The following is a 21,928-nucleotide window of genomic DNA, read 5'->3' as shown; positions in this document are numbered from 1 at the left end:
CTCACGTTCTGTTAGAGCCGACAGAGCACCAGCACTCACAGGAGATCAGTATTTCTATTGATCAGAGCAATGCTATAAGAGAGAGAGAGAGAAAAAGAAGAGAAAGAGGGAGAGACACACAAAACGGTCGGGTAATATAAAGTGAGTATATGTAGATTTGTCGCAAATGTACAAAATAGGGTAAATAGATCAATATATATCAAAGAATATCAAGGGATCCAGAGTAACCAACCTGTCTGAATGTTCCCCTACATAAGCAATGCCGCTTCGGCACAAGCAGGGAGCGTTGGTGAGTTCTTATGAAGGGTTAACTAATCTACTCTATAGATATAATGGTCTCATCACCTTCCACATTTATGTTCTCTACCTGATGTGTTTTTCTTGGCAAGGCACAGTGTCTAATTTATCTTTTATATTTTCTCAGATACCTCCATATTGCGTTCCTTTGAGGATTTCCAAGCTAAATATGAAGTTCCTGTTATTGGAAAGTTCCTATACATACAAATCCGTCACCCAGTGAATGTACAGTTTGGAGTAGCACCAGTGTCCCTTACACTTTTCAAAATTGGAGCTGCTCATAGGGAGCTCTGTTTTGCCTCTCACATAAGCATATTCTTTTATCCAGTCATCTGTTGTCAAGCCTTATGATAACGCTTATATACAATTGGTGGCAGATATCCCAGACTTGACGGCAGAGGAATGAGGAGAGGTGGACGGTACATTTTATTACCATTGGTGAGAGCTAGGGACTGTTTGATCCAGTAACCATTTCTAAAAAGAGTTTGTTACACTCCACAAAGGTGGAGGAGGCGGTTTGGCATAGTCCTGAATGATTTGTACTTTCATTGCCAAGCAGCAGTGAGCTCCTTTCTGCACTCATTTCTTCTATTCAGGTCTGAGCTACTTCTCTTTCTTCATGAACACTTTGAATTACTTAGGGTATTGTTTCCTAAAGTGTGCCTGCTGGGTATTAGAGTCTGTTGTAGGACCCATAAATAAGCTCCTGGGTATTAGAGTCTGTTGTAGGACCCATAAATAAGCTCCTGGGTATTAGAGTCTGTTGTAGGACCCATAAATAAGCTCATCTATAAACTATATTTTTAGATTTCTGTATTTCTGTTCTAAAAAATAATCACATGAAAATCCACCTGTATGTGCCTGTAAAAGGGGTCAAGGCTACGCCACCCCTGCAGAAGTAGCCGGCACACAGAAAAGGATTATGTGATGTATTAGATTGTATTATGAAATGTATTACATTGTATTATATATTTTGGTAAATGGCCACCAGGTGGCAATGTGGCTTAGTCACGGCTGTCCTTGCACCTTGGTAGGTAGAAAAAAAGGGTTAAGTGAGAGGAGGACTATAGTGTATAAATAGGGCAGGATGTAGAAGGAGGGTAGGAGAGTCCCCAGTAGGAGAAAGTGATAACAAGCACAAATATTCTATTATAAACAATCCTAAGGGTCAACCATTTGACACCAGACATGCGTCCCCAGAACTGCGTCCCCAGAAGAGGGGTTAAGTCAGGTCGGTTGGGGTGGCGTCTGCCTTTCCTGGATTGAAAACCAACAAAATCCTTTGCAAAACTGAAGGTCAGTGGGCTCTTAAAGGAGAAGAGGAGGTCCTAGCCAGAAGCATGGGCAGAAGAGTGATTTTGGAATAAGCCCGTTCAATAGCATCAGCTAAACCCCAGTGGGTGGAACAAATAGCCTAAAAGACTCTTTGAATCGGCTAGTGCAGTGTGACGTCAGACAGGGGAATGAGGGGCATAGCAGTATTCGAACAAGCTCAGGTGCCAGGAAAGCGGTCGGCCGGTAAATTTTATTATGGAACGAAGTCTGGAGGGAACCCCATTGGGGTTAGAAGTGGTGCCCTTGGTATGTGAGAAATAAGTTTCCCTGTAAAGAATTTAAGTAAAGTTACGCTTTTTGAAGAAAGTATATCTATGTCTGATTTATTGACTCCATGGAAACGTGAACTATAGTGAAAGCATCCTTTTAGTGGAGTGGCGACTGGGAAGCAAGGGGTTACCGAGGGTCTGCGCTGTGGGCTGGCAACCCCTGCACACACGACTACTACTGCCTTCCCTGTCCCTTCTACATGCCATTGGCTGCAATTGGTCAATAAATACATTTCACCATATAAAGTCCTCTATACAAATAGGAGATGTAGTTATAAATTTGCTAAGGTGTGGGAACGATGGTTAGCAATAGCAGACCAATAGGATTCCCAGCAGAGCTCCCTGTGCAGTGCCGGCGTCAGCACCCGGCAAACCTGGTCAAATACCGGGGCCCTCGGCTGCCGGGGGGGGCCACTCGCAGTGGCAGGAGTGGTGTACCGCTAGTCAGAAGGGCCCAGTGCCCGCGCTGTCACCGACCTCCCTCCGCTGAGGATCGCGCTTTCAATTGTATCAGCATTGCAGTTGTCGATACAATTGAGAGCAATGATGAGATAGAGCGGTGCATTCTTCCTGTTGTGTCTGTCGGCGCTCTGACAGCTCTGCAGCGGAGCGCGGTGACATCATCACTGCGCACCTGCAGAGTGGTCATAGAGACAGCAGTGTACAGGCTGAGGAGACCGGAGCAGTGGGGGAACGAGGAAAAATGACTATGTATTTCATCACTGTGGCCAGACGACCATGAGGGTGAATTAAATGATATGGCAGCTGTATACTACATGAAGGTGCCTAATGCTATCTGGGTCTGCACTGTGCTATATAGGGGCTGTGTACTACATGAGGATGCTTAATGCTATCTGGGTCTGCACTGTGCTATATGCTGGCTGTATACTACATGAGGGTGCCTAATGCTATCTGGGTTTGCATTATGCTATATGTGGGCTGTATACCACATGAGGGTGCCTAAGGCTATCTGGGTCTGCATTGTGTGATATGTGGGCTGTATACTACATGAGGGTGCCTAATTCTATCTGGGTCTGCATTGTGCGATATACAAGCTGTATACTACATAAAGATGCCTAATGCTATCTGGGTCTGCATTGTGCTATATGCGGGCTGTATACTACATGAGGGTGCCTAATGCTATATGGGTCTGCATTGTGCTATATGGGAGCTCCTTAATGTTATATGGGGGCTGTATAATGCAATATGGGGGCTGAATAATGCTATATGGGGACTATCTGTGCATGTCTAGGTGAGGATGGGGCCCACTGAGACTCTTTTGCCCAGGGCCCACAAAAACCTGGAGCCAGCCCTATCTCTATGTATTAGTGCCATCATATGTCAGCTATATGTTACCTAATGACATTTTGGGGGAGACGATGATGGGCATAGCGACCATTAGGATCGGATGTAGTATATAAGGTTGTATGAATTAAGAATGAATATATGACTCTTTACTTGTTAATTCTTTTCTATGCAACTACGTAATATTGATCTAAAGTCAGACATTGAATTGGCTAAAGGGGACATTGATGTCACTTATTCATTTTAATGGTTGTTATTGTTAATATTTTAATTGTGTTCAGAAATGGAAAATAAAGCCTTTTTTTTTTGTTTTTTTAAAAAAAAAGTATGAATACAACTACTCATTGCTTTCAATTTTTGAACATACATAGTCTGGAACATGTTATTGTGAATCCTGACATACATGTGTTGCTAGAACAGCTATTATGGAAGGGATAACTCATACAGTTAGCTTTGTATAATTGTTAAATTGATTTTGACTGATCATATAAACATATACTATGATTTCCAGTCACTTACCTCCATGGAACATAGCTCGACTGCAGAGCTCTTTCCAATCCTCACCAGATCCTAACAGGGCATCATAAGCAATCATCGGGGCATCATGTCCCTTTCTTCCTCCACGGCCCTCTGAGCTCCATTTCTTATACATCTATGGTATGTATGAAATTATAGTATGTATTAGACTCTGGTAAAGAGTTATTCCCAGCTTCACAGATGGGTAAGGTTGTATACTGTTTTTAAAAGCAACTTAGTAATTTACGTTTTATCAAAATTTCTCTTCATTCCAATAACAGTTCATTGTCAAGAAGACCAGTCATTCCTGCTGTCTAGTAGAAGCAGCCAAGCATGAGCAGTGCTTACAAGCTCTTTTCTATTGAGTTTGTAAGCACTGTAATGAAGCTGGCCTGTATTTCTGGAGTGTACTCTGTTAGTACCTGATCCTGGCCAGCTTCAGTTGCACTGCACTTCTGGTGCTGCAGAGGAAAAGCTGCCTCATATAACGGCATCAGGATTGTACAATTGTGGACAGCACTTCTAGCCTGAACTGTCAATCAATCAGAAGTGCCCATGCCTCCAGCAATTAAGTAGATGGGAAATTAGCAATTGGTGTATTTCTTAAATTGAATTTGGGACAAATCTTTCAACTTGGCTGAAATGTTAAAAGGAAATGATTACTGATTACAATAGAAGCAATCTATAAACTCTGTCCATTTTAGATCATATACAACAATTTAAGATTGCTAATTAATGATCATGCATTAAAGGGTTAGTCCTGCTCTGTTCTCTTTTGCATTGACAGGTGATGGGAAAGGTTTATCCCTGCAGGTATCAGAAGATGTAACATCACCTGCACCGCTGACCTCCCGATGGAAGACTTCAACTTAATTTCTTATTAAAATAAATTTGTCACCAAATTTCACAACCCAAGATACGTACAGTGGGGAAAATAAGTATTTCATACACTGCCAATTTTGCAAGTTTTCCCACCTACAAAGAAAGGAGAGCTCTGTAATTTTTAATCGTAAGTGCACTTCAATTATAACAGACAGAATAAGAAAACAAAAAAAAACAGAAAATCGCATTTTATGATTTTTAAATAATTAATTTTATTGCATGAAATAAGTTTTTGATCACCTACCAATCAGCATGAATTCTGGCTATCACAGGCCTTTTTTTTTTTTTTTTCTTAAGAAGCCCTCCTACTCTGCACTCATTACCTGTATTAATTGGACCTGTTTGAACTCATTACCTGTATAAAAGACACTTGGCCACACAGTCAATCACACTCCAACCTCTCCATCATGGCCAAGACCAAAGAGCTGTCTAAGGACACCAGCGACAATATTGTAGACTTCAACAAGGCTAATATAGGCTATAGGACAATAGGCAAGCGGCTTGGTAAAAAGGCAACAACTGTTGGTGCAATTATTAGAAAATGGAAGAAACCCAAGATGACTGTCATTCTTACTCAGTCTGGGGCTCCATGCAAGATCTCTCCTCATGGGGCAAGGATGATTCTGAGAAAGGTCAGGAATCAGCCCAGAACTACAAGGGAGAAACCGGTCAATGGTCAATGACCAGAAGAAAGCTGGGACCACGGTCTAAAAGATTACTGTTAGTAACATACTACACTGCCATTGATTAAAATCCTGCAGGACACGCAAGGTCCCCCTTCTCCCTTCAGCAAATGTCCAGGCCTGTCTGAATTTCACCAATGACCATCTAGATGATCCAGAGGAGGTATGGAAGAAGGTCATGTGGTCAGTTGAGACCAAAATAGAACTTTTTATTATCAACTCCACTAGCTATGTTTGTAGAAAAAAGAAGGAGGAGTACAACCCCAAGAACACCATCCCAACTATCAAGCATGGGGGTGGAAACAAACAGTGTTGACGGGAGGATGGATGAATTCCGAGATTTTGGCCAACAACCGCCTTCCCTCAATAAGAGCATTGAAGATGGCTCGTGGCAGGGTCTTCCAGCATGACAATGACCCAAAACACACAGCCAGGGCAACCAAGAAGTGGCCCTGTAAGAAGCATTTCAAGGTCCTGGAGTAGCCTAGCCAGTCTCCAGACCTGAACCTAATAGAAAATCTTTGAAGGGAGCTGAAACTCAGCCCACCGACAACCTCAAAACATCTGGAGAAGATCTGTATGGAGGAGTGGTCCAAAATCCCTGATATATTGTGTGCAAACTTGATCAAGAACTACAGGAAACTTCTGATCTCTGTAATTGCAAACAAAGGTTTCTGTATCAAATATTAAGTTCTGTTTTTGTATTGAATGAAATACTTATGTCATGCAATAATTTGCAAATCAATTGTCAAACAATGTGATTTTCTGGATTTTTTTTTCTCTGTCTGTCACAGTTCAAGTGTATCTACAGCCCTCTCCATTCTTTGTAGGTGGGAAAACGTGCAAAAATGGAAGTGTATCAAATACTTATTTTCCTGACTGTACATTACTAATACTGATTTCTTACACTAAAGGCCGCTTTACACGCTGCAATATCGTTACCGATATCGCTAGTGTGCGTACCCGCCCCCATCGGTTGTGCGACATGGGCAAATTGCTGCCTGTGGCACACAACATCGCTCAGGCCCGTCACACTACTTACCTGCCTAGTGACGTCGCTGTGACCGGCGAACCGCCTCCTTTCTAAGGGGCGGTTTGTTCGGTGTCACAGCGACGTCACTAAGCGGGCGCCCAATAGAAGCGGAGGGGCGTAGATGAGCGGGATGTAACATCCCGCCCACCTCCTTAATTCCGCATTGCCAGCGGCTGCAGGTAAGGTGAGGTTCCTCGTTCCTGCAGTGTCACACAGAGCGATGTGTGCTGCCGCAGGAACGACAAACTATATCGTACACACAGCAGCAACGATAATCGGGAATAGGGGGGCATGTCACCGATTAGCGATTTAGCACGTTTTTGCGACGATGCAAAATCGCTCATAGGTGTCACACGCAATGACATTGCTAAAGCGGCCGGATGTGCGTCACAAATTCCGTGACCCCAACAAGATCGCTTGAGCGATGTCGTAGCGTGTAAAGCAGCTTTTAGTGAATCAGGTGTTTTATAATCTGAGCATTTTGTGAGTTACAAATTGAGATAGCTCAGGAGTAGAAATATATTCTGTCTCCAGCCACACAGCCTGACTGACAGCTGCAGCTTGCACTGAGCAGTGGGAGATCTTAGAAGGAAAGATACTGTGGAGCTGTCGATTAGACTAGGTGGGTGGAGATTGGGCTAAACATTCCTAAAAGGAAAATTCAAGCATTGTATCCAGGATTTTCAAAGTACATACACTTTCATTATCAGATTAAAGAGATCTATTTAATATATGCAGCTTTGCAGTGTAGTGAAATCTGGTGACATCTGCTTTCCAATAGAGTTGTATAAAGTGTCAATGTGGATGCTTGACTGCTGCTCCATGCAAACCCTTCCTTATTGCTATTATTTTGGAGGTGGTGTAGGATCAGTTTCTGGAGTTCCTGAATATCACTTTGACATTTAGGAGGTCATTGTCGAGCTATAAAACAACTATGAATGAAACAACATACCTTGTCTCTCTCATCAGCATCATACTTATCAGGAAATGTAGGCTTGTTCACATTGTCTTCTTCTATTTCTCTTTCTTCCAGATAAAATTGCCATTTAGCTTCAAAATAGAACCAATGCTCTTGGTATTCTATGTAAAATTAAATCCACACAGAATCAATAACATAAAAATGTCAGACATGATGGTGTAATTGATATTATGGTGGATTTACTAGTAAATTTAGACAGGTTTGGGTTCATAGGCAAGAAGAATGATCAATAGTCCAATTAGCATATTTTTTCTGCTTTAGAACATTATTCAGTAGAAAAAGACTTTTCTATTATATTAGTCAGTAATGTCGTCCATCAGCTCTACCCAGTGTTACACTCTGGGATGTATCTCTTGTTATAGTTTGTTGATACTGACCCTGTAAACTTTATCTATCCTACTGTTGAAATATGATAATTATATTGGTAAAGCTTTTTAGCAGGGATGCGGCCTTATGATGGGGGGGTAGAAATGGCAATCGCACTATGCTTTCTGCCACGTTATTAGATACCAATATTATGAACTTTAATGAATGTTAGGAGGGGAAAAATTGTGAAAAATGTAACACATTTTTTTTTCCCTCAGCTACACGTTAACTCTGACCCATTCTGTCCCAAAAGCAAACCTAAGGAGTTCCCAACTACAGCTTATGTCGCGGGCGGGGAAAATCCAAACTCCGTCCACAATGATGAACATCAAAAAAGAACCAAGCAAACACATACAGTACAGACCAAAAGTTTGGACACACCTTCTCATTCAAAGAGTTTTCTTTATTTTCATGACTGTGAAAATTGTAGATTCACATTGAAGGGATCAAAACTATGAATTAACACACGTGGAATGAAATACTTAACAAAAAAGTGTGAAACAAATGAAAATATGTCTTATATTCTAGGTTCTTCAAAGTAGCCACCTTTTGCTTTGATTACTGCTTTGCACACTCTTGGCATTCTATTGATGAGCTTCAAGAGGTAGTCACCGGATATGGTCTTCCAACAGTCTTGAAGGAGTTCCCAGAGATGCTTAGCACTTGTTGGCCCTGTTGCCTTCCCTCTGCGGTCCAGCTTACCCCAAACCATCGCGATTCGGTTCAGGTCTGGAGACTGTGGAGGCCAGGTCATCTGGCGTAGCACCCCATCACTCTCCTTCTTAGTCAAATAGCCCTTACACAGCCTGGTGGTGTATTTGGGGTCATTGTCCTGTTGAAAAATAAATGATGGTCCAACTAAACGCAAATTGGATGGAATAGCATGCCACTGCAAGATGCTGTGGTAGCCATGCTGGTTCTTTATGCCTTCAATTTTGAAGAAATCCCCAACAGTGTTACCAGCAAAGCACCCCCACACCATCACACCTCCTCCTCCATGCTTCCCGGTTGGAACCAGGCATGTAGAGTCCATCCGTTCACCTTTTCTGTGTCGCACAAAGACACGGTGGTTGGATCCAAAGATCTCAAATTTGGACTCATCAGACCAAAGCACAGATTTCCACTGGTCTAATGTCCATTCCTTGTGTTCTTTAGCCCAAAGAAGTCTCTTCTGCTTGTTGCCTGTCCTTAGCAGTGGTTTCCTAGCAGCTATTTTACCATGAAGGCCTGCTGCACAAAGTCTCCTCTTAACAGTTGTTCTAGAGATGTGTCTGCTGCTAGAACTCTGTGTGGCATTGACCTGGTCTCTAATCTGAGCTGCTGTTAACCTGCGATTTCTGAGGCTGGTGACTCGGATAAACTTATCCTCCGCAGCAGAGGTGACTCTTGGTCTTCCTTTCCTGGCGCAGTCCTCATGTGAGCCAGGTTCTTTGTAGCATTTGATGGTTTTTGTCACTGCATTTGGGGACACTTTCAAAGTTTTCCCAATTTTTCGGACTGACTGACCTTCATTTCTTAAAGTAATGATGGCCACTCGTTTTTCTTTACTTAGCAGCTTTTTTCTTCCCATAATACAAATTTTAACAGTCTATTCAGTAGGATTATCAGCTGTGTATCCACCAGACTTCTGCACAACACAACTGATGGTTCCAACCCCATTTATAAGGCAAGAAATCCCACTTATTAAACCTGACAGGGCACACCTGTGAAGTGAAAACCAGTGACTACCTCTTGAAGCTCATCTAGAGAATGCCAAGAGTGTGCAAAGCAGTAATCAACGCAAAAGGTGGAATATAAGACATATTTTCAGTTGTTTCACACTTTTTTGTTAAGTATTTCATTCCACATGTGTTAATTCATAGTTTTGATGCCTTCAATGTGAATCTACAATTTTCAGAGTCATGAAAATAAAGAAAACTCTTTGAATGAGAAAGTGTGTCCAAACCTTTGGTCTGTACTGTATATAGGCACAAATAAATAAAAGACAAACCAAAAATTAGACAAAAATCAGGCAGAAATGAAATAAAGTATTGGGCCCATAGAATTAACAGATGGAGAATATTTCATATCATATTCAAGAGGTTTTTTCCTTGGTTACAATACTCACTTCTACGTTTATATAGTCCATCACAAAAAAAGAAAATATTCCATGTACATTTTATTTTTATAATGGGGAAAATTGCATGATGTATAAACAGGGGCATAAATCAGGGCTTTATATTTGTATGTCCAAATCCGATATAAGCAAAGCTTTAATGTGCATCAATTTTTTTTTTAACAATCCACAAACCCTACTTATGATTTTGCAAGGAAAAAAGTCATTTTGATTTTTCACTTACCTGCCATATGACGAATAGCTTTCTTACAGTATTCTTCAGCCATTGGAATTACCTTAAGCATATCTCTACCCCACTGAACCAAAGGCTTTCCTTGTATCGCATAAGAGGCAAATAAAGCTGTGCAGAGTGAACCCAGGAATCCTACATATTGGAATACATGGAGCCAATGAATCACAATTTATGAGAGAATAAACTTCATACATTTAATTTACAGTCACTTATTGACCTAATGTGGCATGACAAATGTATACACAGTTATACAAGTGCTTCATAATAAATTAGACTATCATCAGAAAGTTAATTTATTTCAGTAATTCATTACAAAAAGGGAAACACATACTGTATATTATAGAGTCATTACACACAGAGGGATCTATTTTGTAGTGTTTATTTCTGTTAATGTTGATGAATATGGATTAAGCCAATGATTATCCAAAAGTCTTTATCTCAGAAAATTAGAATAAGTACCACAAAACACCTGCAAAGGCTTCTTAACCTCTTCACGCCTGGGCGATTTTCCGTTTTTCAGGGTTTTTTTTCACTCCCCTTCTTCCGAGAGTTGTAAATTTTGTTATATTTTGTGTCAATCTTGCCATATAAGGGCTTATTTTTTGCAGCAAGAGTTCTACTTTTAAAACAAACAATACGTTTTACCATATAGTGTACTGGAAAACAGCAAAAAAAATTCCAAGTGCAAAAAAATTCCAAAAAAATCCGATTGCATGATTGTTTTTGGGATATTTTATTCACAGTGTACTATATGGTAAAACCGTGTGATGCCTCAGGTCGGTATGAGCTCGTAAATACCAAACATATATACTGTTTTCTTTTATCTAAGGGGGTAAAAAAAAAAATCAGATGTTTGTCCAAAAAAAGTGCACCTTTTTGCGCATTTTCCGTGATCCGTAGCATTCTCATTTTTCGGAATCTAAGGCTCAGTGACTGCTTATTTTTTGCGACTTAAACTGATGTTTTTAACGGTACCATTAGTAACATTATATCTCCTGCTGCATTCAGACAGACCCTTAGCCTGAATGGTGTGACAGGGAGCCAAAGGTATCTGCATCCTGAGGATACACATACCATTGAAATTGTGATGCCAAGTGGTAGTCTGTGCATATGAAGAGACCTGTCAGTGAACTGGACTGAAGCCCGGAGAACCAAGCTGCAGGATGCTTATTCAAACTAAGTTTTTTCTCTGAAACCTAGAAGCTTTTCAGAAAAAGACCTCTTGGTTGGGCAGGATTGTAGCCGTTAAAACAATGATTTTATCTAAGCTATTATATATTTTTAGATCAATTCCGATATGTGTCACTAAATCTTGGTCTGAAAAATTTCAAACTCAGGTCACAAGATATATTTGGCAGAACAAGCAGGCCAGGATATCTAGAAAGACACTCACTAAACATAAACGAAGAGGAGGTTTTGGGGTTCCTAACATTTGTGCTTACCATTCGGCATGTATCATGAAACTTAGTCATAAATGGCTGTCTGATCCAAATAATTCAAGCTGGGTCGCTATAGAGAAGTCTCTATATTCAAATAGATCTTTTAGATCTCTAATCATTGCTAACCTAGCCCACCTGAAACGGCCTTTACCCAAACCACTTTTACTTAAATCAACTGTTAAAATATGGAGAGCTCTTCTAAAAATTACAAAAGATAAATCACCATATGAACCCTTGAAGGGAAACTGTCACCACTTTTTTGGCGTATAAGCTGCGGCCACCACCACCGGGCTCTTATATACAGCATTCTAACATGCTGTATATAAGAGCCCAGGCCAGGAGTATAACATAAAAAACACTTTATAATACTTACCTAACAGTCATGCTGTGGGCCTTATGGGCCTCTCCGTTGTCTGGTGCCGGCGCCTCCTCTTTCTGAAGCCTGGGTGCATGACGCGGCTACGTCATACACACTCGCCGGTCCTGCTCAGGCGCACTACAATACATTTATCTGCCCTGCTCAGGGCAGATCAAAGTATGCCTGCGCAGGACCTGAATGCAGGCGTGTGTGTATGATGTCGGACCCATCATGCACCGCGGCTAGAGAAGAAGGAGAACAAAGATGGCCAAAAGAGGCGGCGCTGGCACCGGCCAATGGAGACGCCCATAAGACCCACAGCGCAACCGTTAGGTAAGTATTGTAAAGTGTTTTTTATGTTATAGGCCCTGCCTGGGCTCTTATATACAGCATTCTAACATGCTGTATGTAAGAGCCCGGTGGTGGTGGCCGCAGCTTATAGGCCAAAAAAGTGGTGACAGGTTCCCTTTAAAAAACATTCCGCTAGAAGTTCTGGAAATAATAAATCCTAAACTAGAACTATCCTGTTGTGAAGGAAAAGGGATCTCTGACTTGGATAGTATAATGTCCGTAGAAACATTGGACACCTTCCCAGAGATTCAAAAGAGATTTGATCTTCCTGAGGAGAAGCTTACTAAGTGGAATAGTGTCGATCGCTTGTTCAATCATAGGAAAGAGATTGTGTTCAAATTCCCACAAACTATTGTTAAATTCTTACATGACTTAAAAAATATGACTGTATGGAAAACAAGTAATATATATAGAGAATTTGAGGATAAGGATGTCCACAGGGACTCTGGCTTTGTTGCGTGGGAAAGAGAACTTAACATGACATTTGATGACACACAAATTGAATACGCATTGGACATTACCTATTCTAACTCGTTTTGTTCTTATCTTCAGGAATTCTACTTTAAAATGATCTCTAGATGGTATCTCACTCCCCAAAAATTGAATCTCATATTCCCCTCTAATTCGTCATTGTGTTGGAGAGGATGTCAAGAAGTTGGGAGTTTGTTACATATATTTTATTTCTGTCCAAAATTGAAAGATTTGTGGGGAGACATCCAGTTATTGTTATCTCAAATTACCAAATTGTCATTAAAACTAGAACCAGAACTCATATTATTATCAAGAGGCCTAGAGAAAATCCCTAAGAAATCCCTAAGTCATAGATAGGGTATCAACCCATAGTGACTTTGAATTCAAACTAGCTGTTAGAGAGAATAATAAGGGAAGATACTCTAGACGATGGAACCCCTGGTCAACTACTTTCAGTCCAGAACTCCATATACCTGGATCTCCTTAATATACATCTCCTTGTGAAGGAAAAAGCTTAAACATTTATAACACACAAGATCTCACTATATTAAAAATGTATTGGTTAACTGCGCATCTTACCTCAGGTTATCTGTAGTTTTTACTGCAGTTTATGTAGTTGTTAGTTGTAGTTGTTTATTATTCTTTAAATAAGATTTGTTATGCAATCTTAGACGAATGTTTGAACTCAATTAATCAATTAATTTATACTATCTTTTTGAAAATTGTAATAATATGCTTATTGAGATTGTAGAGATTAATCTGTTCTCCTTCCCTTCTTTCCATTCCCACATCTAACCTTTTTCACTCCTTCCTTGTCCCTCCCGCCACTAATATCTTGAATAAAGGCAATCTTCAAGCTTTCTTTCCTTCCTCCCCTCTCTTCCCCACTCTATCCTAAGTAAGATGTTTGTTTTTCATGTAAAAATTTCAATACAGCTCTTTGGAAACAGAAAAAGACCTACTTGGCCGCATGCAGCCAGCCTCTAATTCATGCTCCCCATAGTTTGGGCAGCATGAATCGAGTGATGGGTACAATTTAAGTTATTGTCTCATACCTCCTGTGGAAATTTAGTAATGTTAAGTATCTTGCCTGTTGGGTGGTTATGTGTCATCCTTCCACATTCAATACTGACTTCAATCAACGTCTCCAGCCTCCCAGGTTGCCAGTATCTCATACCAATAGACATTGCTTTTGTGGCAGCTCCAAATCCAGAACCTAGAGAAAACCAAGAATACTATTACACTGCAATATCAATCTGCATTAACTTCTGTCTAGCATGTAACATAAATTTTCATAAGGCTAGTTTCAGATGAGCGTATTTTATGTATGTGTGCTATGAGCATTATAATACTATAGAATAATGCTGTTCAGAAGTGTTTTCCATATAGACCAAGTGTTCACGTGAAAACAATCATAGCATGCCAAAAGGTATCTTTTGTCTTGCAAATCTATAGAGGCGCAAAAAACTTATCCCATGGGAATCATCTTTGCGGCATTGGATACATTGCAATTATTAACATATCTAAACAAATGTAATATGGCAGGTCTAATTTAAAAATGGACATATGGATGACATGTACAGTATATGGAATACTGAGGACAATATCGATGAAAATAGTCTTTTTTTCTCGTTGAAAAACAAATGATTTCTCATATTTATCTGAACCTGGCTTAAATTAAAAAAATATGAATGAATAATACATAAATGGCAAAAATGCTCAGAAGCATATTGTAGTTGAAGGAATCTACACATTTTGCAACCAATGTTTTAGGAATCCAATTTGTAAAACAAAAGACTAAATAGCTTTGAGTGGGATTAGTGCAAAGTAGGCAGAGGTTTTTTTTTTATTTTATTTCAAGAACCAAAGCAATATGAGGGTTTGTTTCCATGACGGATGAGCTTTAGTGTTAAATTTATTTGTTAGGAATGAAAGCAAGAAAAATAAATTTTTAATTCCCACCAATCAGAGCACAGCAGATGACATTAACTTTATTTTAGGTGGTTCTTACAATTACTGAGATACACAATATACAGTGCCTGCAGCATAAGTGCTTTATAATGGGATTTCACTTACTGCCGTACAAGTAAGGAGCTTTCTGGAAACGACTTCTCACCTGTGTTGTACATGTGCAGTGTAGTGTAGGAAGGAGTCAAAGACATTCTCCAGGAATAAATAAAAAGAATGAAAGTTTGTGTTGTATCTTCACATCAAATGGACAACTTTAAAAAAAAACAAACCTGCTATCCATAGCAACCAATCAAAATCCAGTAGTTTTAAGTTGCCTTTAAGAAATGCAAGGGAACCTAAAGGGAATCTGTCAGCAGGATTTTACCCCCTATACTATTTATATAGGTATTTCAAAGAAAAGTTCATCAATACCTATTCATCATTTGAATTGCTCGCTGTCTGCTTGTTGTGCTCAACACGATCTTTCCTTCACCTTCTATATACAATCTCTCTCCCACTCTTGTCGCTTGCACCTGAAGAACATCTCTAGAATCCGCCCCTTTCTCACCATGAAAACTACTTAAAACCCTCACTGTGGCCCTGATCCATTCAAGTTTTGATTACTGTAATTCTCTATTAATTGGCCTCCCCCTCACTAGACTCTCTCCTCTACAGTCCATCCTTAATGCTGCAGCCAGAGTTACCTATCTGGCTAATCATTACTTGAATGCTTCCGCTCTGTGCCAGTCATTGCACTGGCTGCCCATACACTACAGAATACAGTTTAAATTGTTAGCTCTCACCCACAAAGCTCTTCACAAGATGGCACACCCTTTCCTCTCCATCCACATCTCTGTCTATCACACTACCTGTTCTCTACGCTCCACAAGCAACTTTTGACTAACATCCACACTAATCCGAACCTCCCACTCCCTTCTCCGAAGCTGCTCCAATCCTCTGGAAAGCTCTACCTCAAGAAACCAGGACTATCCACAACTTGCACAGCTTCAGACACTCCTTAATAACACATCTTTTTAGGGTGGTCTATCACCTTCCCTAATCAAAGTCAATTCATATACTTTACAGTATATCTCATCCACTATTTATCAAAACATTAATTCTCCCTCAAACTCTACTGTACCTAAAGCATTACAAAGATTGCTTAATGACTGGTTCATGCAGCCTTTATCTATCCACACATTTTTTGGATATGGCTGGACCATCGTTCAGCCATATCCAAATAAGCATCGTAAATAAGCAATTGAACCTTGTGTAACCTCTACCTCACTGCATTGCAGATTGTAAGCTCTTACGAGCAGGGTTATCCTTATTTTTCCATCTTCTATAGCCGTTAATCTAGTTGTATACTTTGTATGTATAGTGAAGTGTGATGTTCTGGTCTGAGCTGTGCAGTGCACATGCACCAGATGCCAAATTGACACCGCTGAGAGTGAGATAACATCACCTTTTTCATTAAATGGAGTATGCCATGCAAGCAAATAGTTATCTGGTTTAAGATGGGAACAGCCTTCAATAGTTGCTGGGTCTGGCCTCCGTCCTTGTAGCTTGTCAACCACATCAACATATTGCTTCACCATGTCCCGGTACAGATCTTCTATGCACCAATAATCTGTAAAATAAAATCTAGAATAATGGAATAAACCTATAATTAACATCATTTATAAACCATGTACGTATTATTCAGACGTCCATTTTTTACATACGTGTTTGTTCTATCCTTTTTGTTCACAGATAGAACACATTCTCATTAAAGTGTATGGGGCTGTTCACATGTTTTTTGTGGTCCCCACCAAAATAAATAAATCATTAGTAAAAATAAAAAAATACATCCTAAAGTAAAGTAAAATGTTTTATTTCTATAGCTTAAATTGAACTTCTGGCTATATACATACAGTGCCTACAAGTAGTATTCAACCCCCTGCAGATTTAGCAGGTTTGATAAGATGCAAATAAGTTAGAGCCTGCAAACTTCAAACAAGAGCAGGATTTATTAACAGATGCATAAATCTTACAAACCAACAAGTTATGTTGCTCAGTTAAATTTTAATAAATTTTCAACATAAAAGTGTGGGTCAATTATTATTCAACCCCTAGGTTTAATATTTTGTGGAATAACCCTTGTTTGCAATTACAGCTAATAATCGTCTTTTATAAGACCTGATCAGGCCGGCACAGGTCTCTGGAGTTATCTTGGCCCACTCCTCCATGCAGATCTTCTCCAAGTTATCTAGGTTCTTTGGGTGTCTCATGTGGACTTTAATCTTGAGCTCCTTCCACAAGTTTTCAATTGGGTTAAGGTCAGGGGCCTGACTAGGCCACTGCAACACCTTGATTTTTTCCCTCTTGAACCAGGCCTTGGTTTTCTTGGCTGTGTGCTTTGGGTCGTTGTCTTGTTGGACGATGAAATGACGACCCATCTTAAGATCCTTGATGGAGGAGCGGAGGTTCTTGGCCAAAATCTCCAGGTAGGCCGTGCTATCCATCTTCCCATGGATGCGGACCAGATGGCCAGGCCCCTTGGCTGAGAAACAGCCCCACAGCATGATGCTGCCACCACCATGCTTGACTGTAGGGATGGTATTCTTGGGGTCGTATGCAGTGCCATCCAGTCTCCAAACGTCACGTGTGTGGTTGGCACCAAAGATCTCGATCTTGGTCTCTTCAGACCAGAGAACCTTGAACCAGTCTGTCTCAGAGTCCTCCAAGTGATCATGAGCAAACTGTAGACGAGCCTTGACATGACGCTTTGAAAGTAAAGGTACCTTACGGGCTCGTCTGGAATGGAGACCATTGCGGTGGAGTACGTTACTTATGGTATTGACTGAAACCAATGTCCCCACTGCCATGAGATCTTCCCGGAGCTCCTTCCTTGTTGTCCTTGGGTTAGCCTTGACTCTTCGGACAAGCCTGGCCTCGGCACGGGTGGAAACTTTCAAAGGCTGTCCAGGCCGTGGAAGGCTAACAGTAGTTCCATAAGCCTTCCACTTCCGGATGATGCTCCCAACAGTGGAGACAGGTAGGCCCAACTCCTTGGAAAGGGTTTTGTACCCCTTTCCAGCCTTGTGACCCTCCACGATCTTGTCTCTGATGGCCTTGGAATGCTCCTTTGTCTTTCCCATGTTGACCAAGTATGAGTGCTGTTCACAAGTTTGGGCAGGGTCTTAATTAGTCAGAAAAGGCTGGAAAAAGAGATAATTAATCCAAACATGTGAAGCTCATTGTTCTTTGTGCCTGAAATACTTCTTAATACTTTAGGGGAACCAAACAGAATTCTGGTGGTTTGAGGGGTTGAATAATAAATGACCCTCTGAATAAACTTTTCACAATTTAAAAAAAAAAAAAAAAAAAAGAAATAACATTCTTTTTTGCTGCAGTGCATTTCACACTTCCAGGCTGATCTACAGTCCAAATGTCACAATGCCAAGTTAATTCCGAATGTGTAAACCTGCTAAATCTCCAGGGGGTTGAATACTACTTGTAGGCACTGTACGTGTATATCAGCATTGAATATACCATACATAAATATATACCATCAATAAATAATCCACACTCACAAATACATTCTAACAATAAATAAATTGTACACTTGAAAAAAACATACATAAAAATATAACAGTACATAAATATTTTGCAGCAGTAAATAAAACACATACAAAATAATGTACTATTATGAACATTAAGATTATATAAAAATATACCAGCAGGTAACATACCATATACAAACAAATTGTTATGGTTGTGTAGTAAACTCACGCGGGATGAATTGGTAAAACACTCAAAATACTGCAACTGACCCAGCCGGTTCCTGTACAGACTAGAGATTTGGGCCCACAGTCGCTAATGGTTCCTGCATGGACTAGAATGACCTCAGATTAAGCAGTGGCATCTTGGACCTACACTGCCTGAATGGCCATCGAATGTTTTATCTTCCTCCTAAGGAACTGGAGGGCAGAGCAGAGTGCAATATACCTAGAGTGCTGAATTAGAAATAGTTCCTAGAGTGAGTAATAACAAACCTCAAAATAAAAAGAAAGGATAAGGTAAATACTGTAAGAGAATATGCCACTTACTTCCGACTAAGAAACAGAAGATTGGTGCAGAGTGAAAAGCATAAACAGCAGAGAGATAAACCCTGAGCTGGTCTTTCACTATTTGACATAAAATAATATGGCTTGACATCTAAATTAAAATATCACCAGTAGGAAATAGCAGCAGGGGGAAGGTATTTAATGGTGCTCCCAAAAGGTGACTGGACAGACAAATAAGTTAATGAAAACTCTTGTTAACCTAAAAAAACAAAGCAAGGATAACAGATAATAAACACCCAGAGAAAAGGTGTATCCGCTGTAGCTCAGTGGACAGATAAGCCGACCAAAAAGCACAGATGCAAAGGTTCAAACCCTGACAAATGTCAGCAGTGAATATAGTGCATACATAAATCTGTAACAGTACCTCCGTATAGGCAGGAAATCAGCAGAAGAATATGAGCACCAGAAACTAAACCCTCACCATAGGGTGATCAATGCAGTAGGAGAGAGAATAAAAAAAGACATGGATCTGCAGGACCAGAGGGCAGAGGCCCAGACACAACTTTAGTCATGTACACAGTGCATTTGTGAAGGTTCTGAGAATTTGGAAAAAATATAATTGAAATTAAAAGCAAAGATACAGAAAAAGAAATTAAAATTCCCTCCCAAAGTTTAAATGTTAACATAGCAAAAAAAGGCAACAGTATATACCTGCATAGGTCACAGAAACTAATTGACATTTAATAGGATACAGCAGCCCCCTTTGATAAAGATGAATGCAGGTGCAAAATACTGATGAGAAAAATACAACCTAAGAATTCACAATTAGGTGATAGCTTAGTATTAGGGTTTGCTCACACCACCGTATAAATCGGATGAGTGCTATCAGTTTTTTTTTATCAGAAGGCACTTGAACAAATGTTATTCAATGAGGCAATGCAGATGACAAATTTTGTTTTCAGTGGCAGAATCTATGCCGATTTCACTATGAAATTGGATGAGACTTACCCATTCAAGACTATTATTATGTAAAAATTATTGGACTGCACTTGGATGACACCTGAGTGCAGTCTGATTTATGTGGACTAACATAATGGAGAAGATGGGGAAATTTTGTTTCTCTCATCCGAGAGAATCTATGCTGACAATTGGATCAAACTAATCAGTGTCATTAGCATAATCAACCCACTTGTCTCGGATGAGAGTATCTACTGTCGTGTGACCCTGGCCTTAGAAATGCACACAGGTAAGGGGTGATTCACACATAGCGAGATCGCTACCGAAATCGCTGCTACGGCACGGTTTTGGTGATGCAACAGTGACCTCATTAGCGATCTCGCTGTGTGTGACACTGAGCAGCGATCTGGCCCCTGCTGCGAGATCGCTGCTCGTTACACACAGCCCTGGTTCATTTTCTTCAAAGCCGCTCTCCCGCTGTGACACACAGATCGCTGTGTGTAACAGCGAGAGAGCGACGAAATGAAGCGAGCAGGGAGCAGGAGCCGGCATCTGGCAGCTGTGGTAAGCTGTAACCAGGGTAAACATCGGGTAACCAAGGTGGTTACCCGATATTTACCTTAGTTACCAGCCTCCGCAGCTCTCACGCTGCCTGTGCTGCCGGCTCCGGCTCTCTGCACATGTAGCTGCAGTACACATCGGGTTAATTAACCCGATGTGTACTGTAGCTAGGAGAGCAAGGAGCCAGCGCTAAGCAGTGTGCGCGGCTCCCTGCTCTCTGCACATGTAGCTGCAGTACACATCGGGTTAATTAACCCGATGTGTACTGTAGCTAGGAGAGCAAGGAGCCAGCGCTAAGCAGTGTGCGCGGCTCCCTGCTCTCGCGGTTATGATCGCTGCTTCGGCTGCTGTGTTTGACAGCTAAGCAGCGATCATAACAGCGACTTACAAGGTCGCTGTTACGTCACAGAAAATGGTGACGTAACAGCGACCTCGTTGTCGCTGTCGCTTAGTGTGAACCAGCCCTTAGGCTTGTATAATGCTCTGGTCACACACGTAGTACACATTCTGTATTTCCTTCACTTTTTATCAAGGAGGGCTGTTGCATCCTGTTAGTGCATTAGGTTCTGTCACCTGGGCAGAAAAAAACATAAGAGCTGGAAACCCCCTTAGGTACTTATAAAGAAACTGCTTCTGCCCCATGACCCCAAAAATGATCATCATGTGAGACAGCACCATCTTCCATAATGATTATGGATGTAAATTAGCCAGTAAAGAATAATCACACATCCTACAGATGACTCAGCATGAAAGAAAGATTGGTACAGCATCCAATATTGATCTGTAATTGTTTATTGTGTCATCATATATACAGAACCAGGCACAAATATTTCAACTCAATATTTTAGACCAAGATGCCCTATCACAATAAAGTGCGCCCTATTACACCAATCAGCATAACTGAATTTACATAGGGAGAAATTAATTTACTAGTTCATTACAAAATAATTGCTAACTACATTACCTCATTATATAATTATAAACTATGCAGGCAGGTGCATGGTATAAATATCTAATATATAAAGCTGAGTGTATGTATGTGTGTATGTGTGTATGTATGTATGTATGTGTGTGTGTGTGTGTGTGTGTATTTCCGCTAAAGGAATCCGCACCATCGCATTTACAATCACAAAATTTTGCACAGACACCTCATTGACTCAGGGAACGTCGTAGACTATATTTTCACAGGAAAATGTAACCCCGCGCTTTATGTAACCCCGCGCTTTACCGTTACTCTCCAAAAAATCTGCCTCCATTAAACTGAATGGAGCTCTGCGCTGCAAGTTATTAATAACTATGGGTGGAGATAAGGGGGGGGAGAATGAATAATAAAATACTGATAGGGGTGTGTTATAAGACGCCGAATATTATGGAAGAGGTAGAGAATCTCCTCATAAAGCAAGTTGATAAAGCAATGAGTCTCGGAGAGGTAATTATTATGGGGGACTTTAACTATCCTGATATAAATTGGGGAACAGAAACTTGCAGTTCCAGCAAAGGAAATAGATTTTTGATAACAATGAAAGATAATTACCTTTCACAAATGGTACAGGACCCCACAAGAGGGGGAGCACTACTAGACCTTGTACTAACCAATAGGCCAGACCGCATATCAAATATACAAGTTGGGGGTTACTTGGGGAATAGTGATCACAAAATAATACATTTTCATGTATTCTTTAGTAAGATGTATAGTAGAGGGGCTACAAGGACACTAAACTTCAGGAAAGCAAATTTTAAACGGTTGAGAGATGATCTTAGTGCAATAAACTGGGATGA

The 21,928-nt window shown here is 40.5% G+C and overlaps 1 protein-coding gene across 1 annotated transcript in view; it reads right to left on the bottom strand.

The window, feature by feature from the left end:
* The window catches only part of ADPRHL1 (ADP-ribosylhydrolase like 1), a 64,231-nt gene that overhangs the window by 4,633 nt on the left and 37,670 nt on the right, over nucleotides 1-21,928 (bottom strand). The window contains exons 2-6 of the mRNA XM_075334330.1: nucleotides 16,048-16,212; nucleotides 13,723-13,848; nucleotides 10,005-10,145; nucleotides 7,273-7,400; nucleotides 3,726-3,858 (exon numbers count right to left, since the gene is read on the bottom strand). Coding sequence (XP_075190445.1) covers nucleotides 3,726-3,858; nucleotides 7,273-7,400; nucleotides 10,005-10,145; nucleotides 13,723-13,848; nucleotides 16,048-16,212 — 693 coding nt within the window. The remainder of the gene's footprint in view (nucleotides 1-3,725; nucleotides 3,859-7,272; nucleotides 7,401-10,004; nucleotides 10,146-13,722; nucleotides 13,849-16,047; nucleotides 16,213-21,928) is intronic.

Source organism: Anomaloglossus baeobatrachus, chromosome 2, assembly GCF_048569485.1.
Source record: "Anomaloglossus baeobatrachus isolate aAnoBae1 chromosome 2, aAnoBae1.hap1, whole genome shotgun sequence".
Classification (NCBI taxonomy): Eukaryota; Metazoa; Chordata; class Amphibia; order Anura; family Aromobatidae; genus Anomaloglossus; species Anomaloglossus baeobatrachus.
The sequence above is the reverse complement of the archived record's forward strand: the minus strand, read 5'-3'. Positions and strand labels throughout refer to the sequence as shown.